Raw genomic sequence first — 16,758 nt, forward strand, 5'->3', positions numbered from 1 at the left:
GCCTCGTGTCTACCAGCTGACTGAGAGCGGCGTGTTCATCAGGGACGCATTTGTGCAGGTTTCCCCGCTGTCAGCTCCCTCCACGCGGATCACCGTGTCCGGTGTTCCGCCATTTATCCTGAACGAGCTGTTAGAAAAAAGAGCTCCGGAGGTTCGGGAAATTTGCTAGTGGATAAAAAACAGTGAGTTTGGGATGTAAAGATCCTAAACTGAAGCACGTTCAGTCCCCGAGGCGGCTGGTGTTTCTGGTGTTTCTGGTGTTTCTGGACTCACCGACTCAAACACTGGAGGTGTCCTTCAGAGTGAAGCACGGAGGAGGCTCCTACATGGTGTACGCCAGCTCAGGACAGCTCAAGTGTTTTGAGTGTGGAGATGTGGGACACAAACGTTTTGCCTGTCCGCATAGAAAGCAGGCCGGCTCTGCAGGCACAGCCACCGGCGCCAAGCTGTGGTCGAACCTACGGCTGGTGGACCTGTGATCGAACCTACGGCCAGTGGGCCTGCGGCCGGGCTCGCGGGTGCGGTGGAGGATTGCGGTATTGCGGGGGCAGCGGCTAGTGCCACTGGCTCACAGTTAAAAAATAAGGACAAGGACAAGAAAGTGCAGAGCCAAGCTGAGGATCAACAGGCTTCTGTTGCAGAGAACAGCAGCTCTCAGACTGTACAACCCCAGGAAGCAGCCTCCACAAGTGTTGGAGGCAGAAATGAAGAACACAGTGTGTCTAGTAGTCATGTGTCATGTGGAGAGGACATGGATTATGACACTGAGTCAGACATAGAATCCGTTAGTGGAAGCCCCAATAAAAACACAGATCTATACTCGCTGGAAGAAATAAACTCATTTCTAGATCAAACTTTTAAAAAATCTGTCAAACTAAGCGATTACTTCAGCCACCAAATTCATCAAATCAGTTGACATACTTACAAAACTGGTCAGCTTCGACCTCTTGGATGAGAGGAAGCGTTTTCGCCTGAAAACATATTATGCAATTTGACCTTTTTGTGCTTTTCGAAGAAGAGTGAAGATCACTCTTCTTCGAAAAGCACAAAAAGGTCAAATTGTTAAAAAGACTAAAAAGTAAATGGTACCTCAGTGTTTTTTTCTCTGTACTATTTTTCCCCAGAGCCTCAAAATAGGGTCGTTAAACATTAACGGTGGAAGAGATCGGCAAAAACGGGCTTTAATATCTGAAGTCTCGACTCAACAAAAGGTCCATGAGTTGTTTCTGCAGGAGACACACACGGTGTGTAGTGAAGTGGAGCTTCTAATGACGACCAAGACACGTCTGGTTTTGAACGGAACACTTTACTTCCTGAGTATTACAACTGTTACAGTGAACAGACCGCGCTCTTGCACCCGACATGTGGGTTTTCTCTTACCATCATCATTGTTGTCGTGAAGAAGCACGTATCATGCTACTTCCTGTCTCTTCACAGTAAAATCACTTCCGTTTTCATGCTCTTCACAATAAAAGTAAACATGCAATCAAACAATTTACAACACGGTGCCATCAGATGAGGTAGACTGGGGCTTATGAGAGCTCAATATTCTGCTTTGTCAATATTTATGTATCAAACCAGGGAAGAGAAAGAGTGTTGTTGTTTTTTCAACATACTGGACAATGAACTAAAGAACCATCATCAAGAACATTTAGTCATTGGTGGTGATTTTAACTGCACTTTGGACTTTACTGTAGACAGGACCGGTGCACAACCACATGCACAATGATCTCACAGCATTAACAGTGTCATCACACATCTGGACCTGCTAGACGCATGGAGAACCAAACATCCACAATCCAGACAGTACACATGGGTGAGGGTCAACAATAACAGGGTGAGTGCAGCCAGATTAGACCAGATACACATTTCACAGGGTCTGAGATCCAGATTGCTCCACAGTAGCATCAGTCCAGTTGGCTTCAGTGACCACCACATCATCACCATAGAGTTCATCATTTCACCAGGTGAAAGGTTCAAGTCCTACAGGTTCTTCAACAACAAACTCCTGCAGGAAACTGTTTTCTGCAAGAACTTTGAACACTTTTGGCTAATGTGGAAAAGCAAAAAAACAGATTTTAGTTCTCTGAAGTTGTGGTGGGAGGTTGGAAAAACACCATTTTGTGTTTTTGCCAGCAGTACTCCTCCCATTCCACCGCTAAGATCAAGGCAGCAGTCCAGGAGCTGGAGGCCAACATCAGGGATATTGAGGAGGGGCTACACCGAGGCCAAGATCCTGCTACGGGTCAACTGCTCCAGGAGAAGAGGTTGGAGTTGAGCTCCTTCCTGAAGGAGAGGGTGAAGGGAGCTCTGGTCAGGTCTCGCTTCCTCCAGCTGAAGGACTTGGATGCCCCAAGCTCTTTCTTCTTCAACCTGGAGAGATCGGTGGCACAGAGGAAGCAGATGACTGGCCTTAGGCTTCCAGGAGGCAGGGTGACCACCAGTCCGGGCAAGATGAGGAACCATGGCATGGAGTTTTACGCTGACCTCTTTGGGGCGGAGCAGTGCAGCATGGAGTGTCGGCAGGAGCTCTTGGAGGGGCTTCCTCAGCTCAGCCCGGAGGAGAAAGCTGCTCTGGATTGTGGGCTGACTCTGGAGGATTTGACGGTTGCTGTCAATCAGATGGCATCGGGAAGAGCACCAGGGATTGATGGTCTCTCTGCTGACTTTTACAAACGCTTCTGGAATACACTTGGACGTGATTTACATAGTGTTCTTTTGGAGTGTTACGAAACTGGATCTCTTCCTGTCTCCTGTCAGCAAGCGGTGCTTTCCCTGCTGCCAAAGAAAGGAGACCTGGCGTTTCTCAGGAACTGGAGGCCGGTGGCCCTCCTCTGTACTGACTATAAGGTACTTTTCAAAGCCTTATCAAATAGACTCAAGGACAACCTGGACTTAGTGGTACATTCAGACCAAACATATTGTGTACCTGACAGGACAATCATGGACAACATTTTCCTCATGAGAGACACTTTGAATTTGTGCAGGAAAAATAATGTAAACTTTGGTGTTGTGTCATTGGATCAGGAGAAAGCCTTTGACAGGGTGGATCACTCATATCTGTTTTCTGCACTTAGGGCTTTTGTTTTTGGTGATGGTTTTCTGGCTTGGGTTGGATTATTGTACAGTGATGCTCAATGTATGGTGAAGACGGGGACAGGGCTGAGTTGACCAATCCCTGTACAGTGAGGGATAAGACAGGGTTGTCCTATTTCAGGTCAAATATATAGCTTAGCTATTGAGCCCTTGCTGTGCAGGTTGAGAGGCTGACTCAGCGGTCTCTCACTGCCGGGGTCCTCCAGTCTTAATCGTCCTCCTATTGTATTTGCTTATGCAGATGATATATGTGTTTTAGTCTTTAGTCAGAAGGACGATCAATGTTTACAGGATACCTTATCATTTTATGAAAAAGCATCATCTGCACGGGTGAACTGGGCCAAGACTGAAGCCTTGTTAGTGGGACAGCGGAGGGACGGGCAGCACCCAGTCTGCCTGGTCGACTTGAGTGGGGGAAAGAGGGACTGAAAGTCCTGGGAGTTTTTTTGGGCACCAAAGGCTTTCAAGCAAAGAACTGGGAGGGAGTGAAGGAGAAAGCGTGCGCTTGGTTGTCTAAATGGAAATGGTTGCCACCTCAGTTGTCGTATAGAGGAAGAGTTCTGGTTACCAAAAACTTAGTCACCTTGACTCTTTGGCACAAACTCATTGCTCCGACGCCACCAAGAGGCTTGATAGAGGACATCCAGAGAGCCACCTTAGACTTTTTCTGGTCTGGCAAGCACTGGGTCCAGGCAGCAGCTCTGTACCTGCCTGTTGATGAAGGAGGGCATGGATTGAATGACATCCAGTCCAAAATTGCTTCCTTTAGACTCCGGACAGCTCAAAGACTGCTTTACAACTGTGGCCCAAGCTGGCTCGGCACAGCTCGACTGCTGCTGAGAGCTGGGCGGTTGGGCTACGACAAGCAGCTGTTCCTCCTGCAACCAGAGACTTTGGACCAGGGGTCACCAACCTTTTTTAAACTGAGAGCTACTACAAAGGTACCGAGTAGTACGAAGGGCTACTTATTTGATACAAACTTCCTGAATAACAAAGTTGCACAGATCACCTTAATAATAATAATAATATATGTGAAGAGACTGTTTGATCACATGTCAGTTAATTATTCCTCACAATAATTATTAATAATGATTTCCACAACAATGATGGTATAGCTACACATACATATTTAAACATGCAACTTTTATTTCTGTTAATCTGTTTCAACATTTGAAAGTCAGAGGTATCACATCTCTGATATTTTTGTATCATCACATGATCAAAGCCGGTTACTTTTGCACATAGCGCCTGCTGGTGAATGATCCAGTGGTAATGTAGACATGTTGCGAAGTCTGGGTCACCTTTGCATTGCGCAATGAAGCCGCATGCCGACCCGTCATCGCGGGAGCCCCGTCTGTTGTCACCGACACCAGCTTTTCCAACGGTACCTTTTCTCAACGAAGAAACTAGTAAAAAGTCTCGTCTATAGCCGAGCGGGGGATCCAACCCTCCGAGGCGCGCGAGCGTCTTCGGGCGCCCGCGTTCAAACCTCTAGTCTGGGCCTTTTTGGTCGGATTGCGTTGCCTCGCCTCTACCCCCGCCACCCCTGAGTTGTTGCCCCGCGGCCTGTTCCGAGGATTTACGGACCTGACGACGGGGTGCGCTCGCGTCTGGCACCAACGGGATGCGCCCGCCATTCAGAACCTGAAAACCTAGTGCGGTGCGGCGGCCTCGTCCTGGCTGTCCGCCGTGCGCCTCCGGGTACCCAACTCTCTTAACTCTCTGCAAGCGTTTTTGATTAAAAAAGAACAGCAACTACAATTTTAGACGGAGCTCCACAATGACTAGTGCTATTTTTAGAACATGTCTTGCGGGCGACTCACGTGGTCCCTGCGGGCGACAGGGTGCCCGCGGGCACCGTGTTGGCTACCTCTGATTTGGACCTTACTGGACTTACATCTTTCTACAGCTCTGTACTGCAGGCATGGCAGATCTTCTAGACCACACACACCACAAATGAGGTTCCTGTAATGTGGTTGTTTGAGGATCCTTTGTTTTTTTTAACAACTTTTTACAGACTCAAACTCTTCAATCTGCCAGCATGCGAGCGAGTCTCAGAGAAGCTGGCTGCACCAAACTAAGCCATCTGATCAAGATGAAGGCAACAGAGTGGTGGAGAAAGTCTGTGCCACCCTGTCCATACCCCAAAGAGAGTTTGCTGTAAACCGAACTCTGTGTGACCAGTGGTATGACGGCTTTGAGTACTGCTTCCTTTCTCTGTCCATCAGAAAGAGTGGCAGAAAGAGGGAAGTCAGCTGCTCACTTTCACAACCCCGCACCTTGAGTTTCAGGATGCGGTAAAAAAGCTGTGTACCACACCTGCGTCAAAGTTGTGAACTTGCGCTCTTTGACAGCGATGAAGGAGTCGAGGTGGACTGGGTTCTTTGGTCCAGAGTTTTCCCCTAAAGGCAGCTGGCGGTCTCTGTACAAGCTGCCCGTTGAAAAATGGACAGCAGACCTCCAGTGGAGGGTTGTACACGGTACAATAGCTACGAACAGATACAGAGTGCACCTTGATCCGGAGCTGGGGGAGGGGTGTTTATTCTGTTCTCAGAGTGAAAGTCTTGTCCATCTGTTTGTTCAGTGTCCTCATCTGTCAGCACTGTTTGAACTTTTAAAAAGGTGGTTCCAGGCTCTTGGGAGGTTTTTTTCTTTTGGTTTGTATCTTTGGTCCGAAATACTCTGCTAAGAGGAAAACTGTACACACTCTGAACTTTTTGTCTGGTACTGCTAAGTTTGCCATTTGGCTGACACGCAGGAACCGGGCTCAGAGTTCCAGCAGTGTGGAGCTGGTACCGGTTCTGAAGGGACTGCTGAAAGCCAGACTGAGGGTGGAATACACTTGGTACCAAATAATAAATAATGTGACGGCTTTCAGCCGCATTTGGGCTGTTGGGCGGGTTTTATGCTCCTTGGGGAGGAGGGAGAGCTGATTGTTCGTATGATAAGTTGATATTTTTCTGTACTTGGATGAGTTGTGTTATTTATTTATTTTTCTAGGCTGAGCTGATGATGTGACAGTGATCTGGTGTCTCCTTGCAGTGGATCAATAATGGGACTCTTTTTCACTTCTCTTCACTTCACTAGCTGTTGTTGTTCTCCCTCTTTCTGCATGTTGACTTTAACCCTTTGTCTCCTTGTGCCTTGCTGCCGGGCAGAGGAACGCAGGATGAAGAGAAAGACGAGAGGTCTGTCCTTCTATGTGTCCACTGCCCTAAAAAATGAACTAGTCAAACTAAGATGAATCCAGGTGGAGAGGAGGAGAAAGGCAGATGCTTTGAGATTGTATCTGAAGGGGACAGACAGTTAAAGAGAGTTATTGTCTGTTTCTGTCTGGTGATAAGAAGAGCAGCATTATCTGACATGTAAGAAATGTGGTTACGTGATGCATTGGAATATTATGTGTATTTAATGCTTCTCTTTAAGGTCAGAGTCTGAACATAACGAGCTTTATTAAGAGTTTACACATCTAGCCAAACCAAGTAGCTCTTTGACTTTCAGGGCTAACTAGCCAGCAGACAGACAAACAGTTAACCGCTGTCTCATTAGCATACTTAAGAGGAAGAGGAGACACAGCAAAGCTTTTACTCTGAAAATCATACGGAACAATAATATAGTTTGTAGCCCTGTTAGCCTGAAGCATGCCACCAGAATAATTACAAGTTTTAATATTTGTTTAACCATAATCAATGAATACATTCAAAAACATAATCTGACCATAGGATAAGTATCATGATACAGGGTTTACCATTCAATATATTGTGAAGAAAATCCTAATTTTAAGAAATCTGTCATAGTATTAAAAACACATATTTTAAAGTTAATATTTAAATACATATCGGAACACTGTGATCTGCATATTAATGTATCACAGTTCCTGTAACATCCAACATCATAGCACTCCTTTGAGAGGGCACATCTCTTTGTAATGAAATCAAGTATTGAGTTAGTCTTGAGCATCATGTTGGGGGGGCGGGGGGCATTCACATTCCTGCAGAGGGCTGGTGGTGCCAAGAAATGTAGCAATGGGACAATAAAGGCAGTGACGGAGACTCAATCTACCAATCTACTTTGCAAATGTTTGCTGTAGGGACATACAGTATAAAGTATAATAAAGTCTTATTGGCCATCAAGGATGCACACCATGTGATAAGTTCAGAGACGGTGCATGTGAACATAACTGTTGGTGACGAGAAACGTTCACAGGGAACCGTTTAAAAGAGAAACTGTGAACGTTGAAGCTTCAAACAAATGAATTCCAAGTTATACAATATAATACAAAATTAAAAGTAAATAGAATATCAAAACACAATTGAAACTGAATATCACAATTTTAGAATTCAATCATTATTTAAGTATTCAAGACGGAATAATAACAAAGAAGTTAAATAGAAAATTGAATAATGTTGTGAAAACGTTTGCACTTTAGTTTATTAATGCATAATTTAAAGGAAAATTTGATGAATCAATTCATAGCATTTACAAATGCATGAATGTATTTAATTGATTGTAATCAAGTCTATGATTATGGCGATGGCACACTTCTAAACGCCATAGTTTCCAAGATGACCTCCAATAAGACCACGAGACGCGTTCTCTTCAGCTCTGATGCCTGAGAGACAGAACGGACGTGAAGCAGAAGCAGCTTCTAGAACGTGAGCAGCATACAGAGCTGAGGGAGGTGCTGAGAGGTGTGATGGATGACGGACACACAGTGATTACGAGGGGCCGCACTAGAGAGCAGCTCGGTGGTCGGCCCTGTGGTGAGGGGGGAGTCGCCCTGCCTCTCATTCAGTCTGAAGATGCGCTCTAGTGAGCAGTGATAGGAGAGTCTCTAATGGTACACCCCCCCCCCCCCCCCTGTCTGGAGGACAGGAGTCTAGTGCGACACTGTGCTGTGTATAAATGAATAGATAAATCATTCCCCATCATTAGAGTTATAGATAGGAAATGGTTTGCTTGTAATTATTATTGGACTACTGTGTGTGATGAATGTGTTTGAATAGATTTATGTTGATTAGATTTATGAGTTCCTCGCTGGTTTCTTGGTTGGGCTTCTGTTGGCATGCTGTTGATTAACGCAGATATTCTATCATGCTGCTGTTGAAATGATGCTGGTGTGAGTGAAAGCCCCCCCCCCCCCAACAGTTCATATCTTGACCTTGTGTAATGTCTGGGATGGTATGTATTCATATCTGGAGACGGAGGCGGTGTGAAGGTCTTCTCTGCCTCTTCACAGCTCACTGCATGTTCACACCATTAATCCTCTTGCATGTGAGATCTCTTCTCTCTCTGCCTCCATCTGCATGTTCCCTTTGCTGTCTCTTTTTACCGTCTTTGCACGCTTCTATGTTTCCACTGCAGATTGATTGCAGGCATATTCTGAACATGCAATAATATCCACGTTAAACAGCTTATTCATTCCTGCCAAATAAACTGTAAGTAATGTGATGTTATGTTTCGATATTATCGAAGTGTTTCTGCTGTATTGTAGAGCCAAATGTACACCAACATTCTTTTACCTATTTTATTTTCTTGGGCCACCAGGGGGCAGCGCCGACCAAACAGAAATATTGACATATTATTACCTTGTAAATGTGCTATAGACTATAGAGAGTCCCGCCTCCCGATGCCCAGCATGGGACCGTATATGTATTGTAGTCAAGGGTGAGAAACAAATAACTTTTTGATCCTGTTTGAATTGTGCCATGAATTACACACACGTTTGTCAATTAGAATAATAATTCTGCACATCAAGAAAGTTGTATTTTGGTGTAAAACTGTAGAAATATATGAGGTATAAGTGAAAATACCCTAAAGTGGCGTAAGTGACTTGTGAAGCTGCGATGCCTCCGATGTGTTAAGTACCAGGATGTACTCACACCTACAGCAGGTCTGGCTCTGATCAACAGAGTCACTGGATTCAACACATCAGCTGAGAGAACTCCACATGTGTTCATGGGCATGGCTACGTTAACTCGCTCGCTAGCAAGCCAAGCTACCGTCTGTAGTTGGTGACGTTGTGCGAGACGAGAGATGTTCACTGATCACGTTCACACTAAACTAAATGATACGACAAGTCTACCACGAGCTGCCACTTTCCTGACAAACATCATATGTGTAATTCATGGCATTATTCAAAAAGGCAGAGATCAAAAATATGTGTTTTCCCGTTGACTGCTGTATATATTTCTTTCTGACATGAGCTCCCATGGCGGGAGGGCCTGACTGGGCATCTCTTAAGGTGAACGGGTTAGCTAACATCTCCACAGCCTGTAGACACCAGCATGCATTTAATGATTATGTTTGTGTCCACCAAATGAAGTTAAGTCCATATTTAGCTTTTCAGCTAAATCGTTGTTATCTTTGGTCTTGACTTCCTGAGGGAAATATCTTGCTCTTCAGCTGCTGAAGTCTTCACTGTCTCTACCTGCTGCTCTCTGGTTGTGTCTGTGTGCTGCTTGATTCGGGGCAGTTACTGCACAGCTGGTTTATTACAGATGTTTGAGCTGAAAAGAGTTGCCTGCCACTACTGGAAATGAGGTTGATGAGAGAGGAGCCATGAGCTGAAGAATCCTATTTAAACACTCACACTGTAGATCTACTGGAGTCATGTGGTGACTCTGTGTGTAAGGTGGAAATGAACCCACATAGTCATTTACCCAACATGAAATATTGATTAGTGCAGCATCAGGTCTTTAAGGCCATGTTTCACATTTAGAACCCGTCCACGGGGGGGGGGGGCTTTCAAAGAGCGTTCTAGAGAAGAGATGAAAGCAGAGGATGCACATGAGATCTAATGAAAGTGTGATCAACACAGAAGCTCCTCAAGATCTCATCACAGGAGGATGTGCTGACTGGGAGAGTTAGTTTTACAGTAGATTCACTCGGTGAAGTAAGAAAGTGCTGCTGGTTATTAATCTGAATATGAGTTGTATTTGTGGCATAAATACAATACGACCACATCCTCCCTGAAGCCGCTTTGTTTGACCTTCGTGCTGTTGGAGCAAATCAACGCTTTTCATCCATTTGTTACTATTGATGACTGTTTGTGAATGAATCACTCGTGTTTTATTCTTTTGCTGTTGGCTGATTAATGTGTTTTTTTATTCTTTTGTGTGTTTTATGTGTAGTGGAATCTGTGTTGTTTCATCATGAGCAGCTCAGGGGTGGATGTCATGGATTTCTTTAGCTGGACAATAAAACAGATTTTTAACCTCAAAAGCTTTCAGACTAGCGGAAAGTTGTCCAACAGGTTGTAGATTGATGTGAAGGCACTGCTGTGTGTGGTGTGGCTGCTGAACGTCAGCATGATATTCATGTTGACACCCACCCCTGGCCTGTTCCTGTGGAGGAGCTCAAGGCCAAACGGAGCCTGACTCTGACTGTGCGTGTGCTGCAGGGAGAAGTGGTGTCACATGACGCAGGAGGAGAGGGACGACAGCTCCAAAATCGATGAGAACATCGCCTTCGGCCAGCTGGGGTGAGGAAGCTGCACATCAAATACTATGATGTTATGTGTAAATCTGAAAATACATCAAGTTTAAACAGGCAGATGTTGACAAATGGCCATATTGGTTTCTGTTCTTCGTCTAAGGGTTCACTTAACATGATGATGATGTAAATATGTACGTCTATATTTAGATGTAACAGAACTGGCAGAACAGTGTTTGTGCCTAGATGTTTAGACAGAGATCATTTTACAAAAGGTATTATAGTGTTTAAAGAGTGCAAGTTATTATGAATATGCTCAAGACATATTGTAGTTTTCTTATTATTGGCGCAGGACATTTACCAACAGACGGTTAGTGTGATCAGCCTCCTAGTGGTTAAACAAGCTCATGCTCCCAATAATAGCAATGATATGTATATGACATATACTTTTGTTTCATTGAATTTAAATGAATTTTGTGAAGAAGGTTCGTGCTACAAGATCTGTATGTCTGTGTTCCAGGGACTGTGGATAACATCCGCTTTAATGCAACCATAGAATCTGTGCTTCTATACATTACTCCTGAATGAATAGACTGAGCATGGAGCAGAATATGAACCTGAGAGTCCATAAGTACGCTGTAGTAAAGAGTAAATACAGAGATCCATTTGTTATTGGACCACACACTGTTTCTTTTGTTACGTTTTGAGTTGTTGAGTTTGGGGCGACTGTGGCTCAGGGGTAGAGCGGGTCGTCCTTCAATCAGAGGATCGGCGGTTCAATCCCCGGCTCTGCTAGTCCATGTGTCCTTGTGCAAGACACCTAACTCCAAAATATTTCCCCCAGGCTGTTCCTGTATGAGCGGTGTATGAATGATTACAAGTGGCAGCAGTGTGTGAATGTGTGTGAACGGGTGAATGATGACATGTAGTGTTGAAGTGCTTTGAGCGGTCAGAAGACGAGAGAAGAACGATACGAGTAGAGTCCGTTTACTGGGTTTCTGTTTCCTGTTGTAAATGGTAAACACAGAACATTTGTCCTGAGATGAGCTTTGTGTTTTCAGGACCTTCACTCATAACATGCTGGCGTTTGGGCTCAGTAAGAAGCTGTGCAATGACTTCCTGAAGAAGCAGGCAGTCATTGGGAACCTGAATGAAGGTAAAGCATTAAAGAACACTCTCTGCTCTCAGCCCATTCATTTATTCATTAACTCACTAACTCACTGTGCAAGCTGAAGGTTCTCCACTAGGGACCGCTGTTCAACCCCTGTCCACTACAGGCCGGTCTATAGCTCCTCAAGAGAAGAACATACTAGCAGCAGGAGTTTGGACCTGCAGATATGTAGACATGTCAATGTCATGAAGGTATAAACTGCTGCAATGTGAGGACCATTGCCACCTGCAGTCAATGAGCAGCAGCAGCAGAAGAAGCATTTTGAGGATTGGCAGTTAAATTTGCCATTTACTTCAGAACGCTGACTTTACCCTCCTGGCTGGTTTTATAGCAAAGAGTGCAAAGTGACCAGAGAGGGAGCATGTTGGTGACACCTGGTGTTTACATGTGTCTCTGGATCCCCAGGTGATGCAGGTGTGAATGCACACTAAGTATGTTGTAGTCACAATTTGATCGGATCGGCCAGACCAATCTGGAAGTGCCTGGCTTTGGGATCAGAGTGTAAATATGTTTCTACAGTGTGTCTATCATTATATGTTATTGATAGCAGTGCATCAAATGGTAATGTGGACTCAACCTACGGAGGATTATCACCCGACTCTGCTCTACGGAGCGTTCTAGTGAGTTTCAGCTCTGGGTTTAGCTGTCCGCCCTCAGCTCTACTGGTTTGGATCAATGCCCGCTCTCAGAGAAGAGGCTGTAAAGAGCCACCGGGCACTACCTGCTCGACTGCAGGCAGACAAAGAAGCTAATGAAACCAGACCGTGAATATTGGACTTTATATCCTTCAGATGGACCCAAATAAACGATACTGTTTCTTCGTGACTGCTGCTTGTGTGACTAAGCAACTATTTGCTAACAAGCTCAACTTAAAACATGAGATTTCAGTGTGCGTTCACTCAGACTCTTTCTGTTCTCTCATGCAAACAAGCGCTCTCTCTGCAAAAGAACAATAGGTAGAGTGAAGCTGACACAGAAACATCCAAGAGCCAGTGCTCCCAAGCCCCCCCGCTGGCTCTGGGTACAGTCCTACAGTAGTGACTCATTAGTCCAGTTCAGATTCAGACCCTGTGTGAAGAAACGTTGAACCCCGGCCAGCATCATCCAACAAGCTGTGTTGGCTCATCAAACGCATACAGACGCACTTTACTGTTGATGACCTTGTCTTGTGAACACATTTTCACTGTGTACTGCAGTCGTCGTGATGAAAGTTGAAACAGTTGAGCCATGATAACTTCCCAGAGGACGTAGCCGGTATCCCACGGACGCTTGAACTGTCTCCGTCTGTCATGTGACCCTTGTCTTGCACATTAGTCTCCCACATCGCATCCTTGACAAAGATGTTTGTTACGGGTCTGTGAGCTCCACCTACTTCATTTGCATATTGAGAAAAAATGAAATGGGAACAAATAACGTGTGTGTGTGTGTGTGTGTGTGTGTGTGTGTGTGTGTGTGTGTGTGTGTGTGTGTGTGTGTGTGTGTGTGTGTGTGTGTGTGTGTGTGTGTGTGTGTGTGTGTGTGTGTGTGTGTGTGTGTGTGTGTGTGTGTGTGTGTGTGTGCCCTTGCAGAACAGTACAAGCTGCTGAGTGACCACATACAGAAAATGGCGGCAGAGTGAGGTTGTCGACGACGCTGCATTTCAAAGTCTCCACGTAACGGACTGACGGCACACATCAGCCATTTCTTTGCAACTCAATGCCACCGTGACTCTCTGTTTGGCTGTTGTTCATTTGTGTGGTGCACTGCTGTGTAGAGCAACATAACCTACTGTACTGAACTGTGCCATAGTTGTAGCAAACACTGTTTATGTGACGTGGTCGTGCTCCTCTGCACCCTGTCCTGTAGCTGCAATAATACAACATCATCAAGTGGTGCACACTGTAGTGTCTGTGACTCTGTCTGTGACTCTGTCTGTGAGCTGTGTGACAAAGACCGTCCAGTATACAACCGCCTCAGTATGGCGTCACCAGATCTACACGGGATGTGTACATTATATTTCCTCCGTGCTGTTTTGTTCGGTGTTCCCCACATGTATTACATGTTAGTATCGTACATTTAACATAAATGTCTGCATACAGTTCGAACCAGACTTGGCTATGATAGGACATGATGACTCACAGGGTTTAACGTGCTGATGTCAGCCCTTTTCAATCACAAAGCCACTTCACTTATTTACTGAATACTTTCTGTAACGCTGTCATATCCTATTTGGCAATGCAAAGAAAGATGAATTAGTGAGCTTTAGAGGTGCTGGGAGGCATGGATGGACGAGTGGACGGGCCTACTGCACACAGGCCCGGGGGCCCTCAGTGCCAGAGGCCCCCCTGTCCCTCATCTACAAAATGTCAATCAAAGACCAGGAGACTCAAAAGGACCACAAAGAAACATTAAAACGACGACAAAGAGATACAAAACCATAACTCTGAAGTCTGTGTGTTGCTCCTATGTAGTGCTGGGGCCTTCTGCATGTCCCTGCCCAGGGGCCCATTGTCTCATAGTGGTGGTGGACATTGTACCTCTGGACAGGCTAACTGGTTACTCCTGCTTCCAGCCTTTAATGCTAAGCTAACACACTGGTTTCATTCTTCTCAACAAGAACAAAAAGCAGCAAAGTCTTCCTTCTGATTTCAGTCATGTTTCCTCCGGCCCACATTTACAATCTAGCCGTATTCATTTGATCTTCTTTAATCAGACACTTGATAATCTCCTGGGGAACACTGGAGAGCACTCATCTATCCAGAGTGCCTTCCATGAACGTTAACGTGTTGATCCTCTGATGCTGTAACTCTATTGGCCAACCAACCACTGAAGCAGAGCCTGCAGTGATCTCTCTTACTCGTGCCCTGCTAGATATAAATAGTAATAACTTTGGTTGTATTGCTGTCTGTGTTGTCAGTGACCTGAGTCGTGTTCATTGTCCTTTGGTTGAGCTGTAATGATGCCTGCACGGCCCAGCATACTCATGAGTTCCTCTCCTGCTGCATATGTGTCTGTGTATCTCTCTCCATGTGCAAACTGCATCAAGCTAATGTAAAGTGAGTGACTGAACTGTGAAGTGACATGAGCTAGTTGTATTACTTCCTCCGACCACTGCGGGGCAGCATCGCGTCTTCATTCACAGCTCCTCAGTGAGAGATTCCTGCTCAGCTTCACTCTGGAGAACAGATCAATGTGTGTTTCTAAATGATGACTTCTACATCTCAATGCTGGCATGATCCATCCAAGTTTAGATCGATGTTCTCCTTTGATCTCCTGTGCTGATGAAGTCGTTCTGTAAATACTGTACATATTCCTCTGTATATTGTAAGAATTGATCACGTGCTGCTGCTTGTGAATTATATATATCTGTAAATGTATAAACAATAGATGTAACTGTGCCCGTCGTGTCCTTGAGGAACATGCATGTGTGACTGTCCCTCTGCTGTAAGCCTTTGAAACCAAACACCCTTCATCCCTTCTGGCTTGGTTGACGTATTGACCTGTATATGTTGTACCTGTTAGCTCAGCATGAGCCATTTGCACTACATTTAGTGTGAGCATGTGCGCCCTCTCATCCTCTGGATGATGCTGCACTGATGCCTGTTCTCTTTGTTCTGCGCTCTGTCTCCAGCATATCTGTTAAATGGATGAAAAGACCGTTTGAAGCGTGTTGACTTTGTCTCAATTATCAAGCAAGTGACATTTGTCATTAAAGTAGTACAGTAAGTTGTTATGGGATTGCCCTTTTGATGAATCATGTGATGATGACAATGTGGTCTCCAGATCCACGTGTCCCAGTTGCTGGTTAGTTTGGGGGTTCCATGCTAACGGTTCAGCACTTCTAGAGTTTTTTATTCCTCATTAGATTACTACTCACTCTCATGAGGCTCACTTACGCTGGACAACCAGAAGAGAAGTTGATGTGAATTTAAGTAGCTTCCTAAACAGAACTGCCATTGACTGAAGATGAACTGAGATGAAGTACCTGGTTTAGCTCCAGAGCTGTCTGGCACACTGTGAGTTGTCTAGATATCAGCCTCGGACGCCTTAGAGACGTCTGCCTTCTCTCCGATGTAATGGGACTATGTGGCACCCCAAGTGCCAAAAGTGTCATTTTTAAAAACTCAACAGCAATGTCTCCAGAGATCATGAGCCGGTTCCTCAAGATAATCCTCAGAGCTTGTTGTGAGCAGTTTCATGTAGGAGCTATGCATGTAACTGCTCAGGGTCTGATTAAAGCTGTATACTATCACGTTAGCTGCATGGAGACCATGAACAAACACATTAATATCAATGTGCACGTTGTCATTACTCTAAAGCTGACTGATGAAGTCTGGGGGATCTGCTCTGGTCTCATCTGCTGTACCTGTGAACGTGTCGAATCAAGATGTTAGCCGTTTTATTGTGCTATGCTTACGTTTGCCTGGACATGATTCAAGTTGCTGATACTGAAATAAATGTATGTTTTGGATGTCTCTTGTTGTGAACTCTTCTTGGATCTGTGTAACGTGCTTTTGCTTACAGGGGAACTTTGGTCTTTTTCAATCTGAACCCTATTTTTTACATGTTTTTGTGTTTTAGGTGACTAATGGAGACAATTTGTGGAATGGGTCCAGAACACAGTGCAGATGGAAGCCGCTAAACAGGCGACAGTGTAGCGACTCCTCCAACATTAGGGAAAGAACCCGACAGAGAAATAAAGCCTTTCTCTTTACCTCTCGCTTGATCCGGTGTGTTAGCCATCTCTATAAACAGATGATGTATTCATAGCTAGAATCTGTGGGTCAAACATGGTTTGTATCTGGTGTTGTGGTTTCCGTTTGTAGTGTAGTATTGACCAATCACGTCCAACAGGTAACAGTCAGCGTGGAGAGCAAAAGGAACAGAACGCATGAACCAAGATGTAATGTGGGAACCCACCTGCTGTCACCTGAGAGTGATTCAGCTTTTTATTGGTTTAAAATGAGCTCACAAACTGGCTACTTGTGAAACAACACGGTGGTACACGTCGTCTCTCCACTCTTGCCCCAGTCTCACACCTCTAGTTGATGATCGGACCGTAAACAATCAGCAGCTCA

General features: G+C 45.0%; 1 protein-coding gene across 4 annotated transcripts in view; it reads left to right on the forward strand.

Annotated features, from left to right (window-relative positions):
- kiaa0513 (KIAA0513 ortholog) overlaps positions 1-16,151 on the forward strand; it is a 34,912-nt gene extending 18,761 nt beyond the window's left edge. Inside the window, exons 10-13 of one of the 4 annotated variants that reach the window (XM_076076330.1) lie at positions 6,255-6,284; positions 10,499-10,579; positions 11,592-11,686; positions 13,270-16,151. In XM_076076330.1, coding sequence (XP_075932445.1) covers positions 6,255-6,284; positions 10,499-10,579; positions 11,592-11,686; positions 13,270-13,319 — 256 coding nt within the window. In that variant the 3' untranslated portion in view covers positions 13,320-16,151. Of the gene's footprint in view, positions 1-2,136; positions 2,851-6,254; positions 6,285-10,498; positions 10,580-11,591; positions 11,687-13,269 lie in introns of those variants that run through there. The other 3 variants (XM_076076332.1, XR_012947467.1, XR_012947468.1) reach the window with 3 other exon arrangements.
- The last annotated feature ends 607 nt before the right edge of the window (positions 16,152-16,758 follow it).

This window comes from Anarhichas minor, unplaced genomic scaffold (assembly GCF_050575085.1).
Source record: "Anarhichas minor isolate MPS153535 unplaced genomic scaffold, ASM5057508v1 ptg000005l, whole genome shotgun sequence".
NCBI lineage: Eukaryota > Metazoa > Chordata > Actinopteri > Perciformes > Anarhichadidae > Anarhichas > Anarhichas minor.